The sequence below is a fragment of the Lactuca virosa genome, chromosome 1 (assembly GCF_052849685.1).
Source record: "Lactuca virosa cultivar CGN04683 chromosome 1, Lactuca_virosa_CGN04683_v6, whole genome shotgun sequence".
Classification (NCBI taxonomy): domain Eukaryota; kingdom Viridiplantae; phylum Streptophyta; class Magnoliopsida; order Asterales; family Asteraceae; genus Lactuca; species Lactuca virosa.
The window spans coordinates 104,382,518-104,384,131 of record NC_136426.1 but is presented as its reverse complement, the minus strand read 5'-3'; the positions used below and the strand labels follow the sequence as shown (position 1 = coordinate 104,384,131).

Below are 1,614 nucleotides of genomic sequence, written 5' to 3'. Positions count from 1 at the left end.
AAATGTAAATGAGACATGTTTAACAAACTTGACATATTTTAATATTTTAATAAATGGATTAACTATTTAAAAACTTCAATGGTCTCTTTAGATGTTATTTTTACAGGTTGTATGATAAAAATCATCAAGATGTGTCTTATAGTCCCGATGCACATTGTTTCTATCTTAAAACACTAGTTATAAATAATCATTATAATTACAAAAACACAAAAGAACTAACAATATGTAACAACAAACCATTTATATGTTGCAGAAAAAACATTAAATTTTGTCTAAAACCGATCCATGTGACATTATTATTTAGTGGCACAGACAAAACAATGTTAAATAAATAATAATGCTCACTCAATCGTAATTACGATGAATTGGAAAACAAAATTCATTTTGTTGATTTGAAAAAAAAAAAAAATCTTCAATTGAAATTCAGAGTCTGATTGACAAACTTCAGAGAGTCTGAATGGCAACGAAGGTAAATATCTACACTAAAAGAGATCAATTCTAGAAAATTTCCAGCATGCAATGATGACTCGTACCGTACAAGTCACATGTGCATGACTCACAGAAGGTCGGCAATGGTGGCGAAAGACGTCTTTTGGTTGTGTTCAATCGACTCTTTGAGAGATGCTTCTCCAGAACCCCGTTCCATAGAATTTGTCCCACATTTCATTCTCTAATTCAATCACTTCACTGTCAAACTCCATCGGTTTCATCATAAATCTCTCCTCCGGCGAATCGATCAACAGTTCCGTCACGTCGTAGCTGATCGAATGATGAATCAATAACTCACCCGCGTCTGAGCTGCTCCGATCACCATCTACATCTACGCCTTGGACCAACAATCCTTTCTTTAAAAGCCTGCGGCGACGCTTCTTCCTCAACGCCTTCCGGAACAGCCCAGCCGGAACACCGTACACTGCTAAGACCAACAAGTTCATGAAAGCGAACGGGCAGCAGCAGCAGACCGCCGCACACTCAGCCGTCGTTCCACCAGCGACCTCCGCAAACCGATTGTTGGACGGATGTTGTACTTCTAACAACGGCTGCGGTCCATCCACCGTATACTGCCGGATCACGATTTTTCGAATCGTCATAATAAAACCAAATCCAGATTCAACTCACACAGAAACTGCCGAGCTCTTTCTTCTTCTTTATCCAAACAGCGATCCAATTGATAAAGGATAATAAGATTAATCCGATCTTCTAAATCGCCGGAAGATGGTACAAAGCCGCGAAACGGAAGGATTCCGATGAGAGATTTCCTTAGGTCGTCATCCGAGTCGCTAAACTTGTGAATCCGCAAGGACTTGAGGGGTCATATAAGGAAGAAGGACATGAATGTAATATTTGAGTCATCAAAGGGGTTTATATTAATGTTTTCGTAGAGTCCAAAATGGATGCTGGATTTTCAAGAGAAAAAAGTACAATAACAGTCCCTCAACATTTTGTCCATGTCCTTTTTTAATATTTTATGTTTTTTTAGTAACAAAGTAACTTACAAATTTGAATGGGATATATCGAGAATTCGGATCCTAACGGAAAAATCCAAGATTCAAGAATTCGGTTAATCCGAATCATTTTGACACGAATGTAAACTTTGGTGCTTTTGATATCAAT

The 1,614-nt window shown here is 37.9% G+C and overlaps 1 protein-coding gene across 1 annotated transcript; it reads right to left on the bottom strand.

The window, feature by feature from the left end:
• Window positions 1-602: 602 nt before the first annotated feature.
• On the bottom strand, window positions 603-1,091 carry LOC145118713 (uncharacterized). Its single transcript, XM_079054397.1, has one exon. It carries the CDS (start codon window positions 1,089-1,091, stop codon window positions 603-605), a length of 489 nt encoding a protein of 162 aa, XP_078910523.1.
• Window positions 1,092-1,614: the final 523 nt, after the last annotated feature.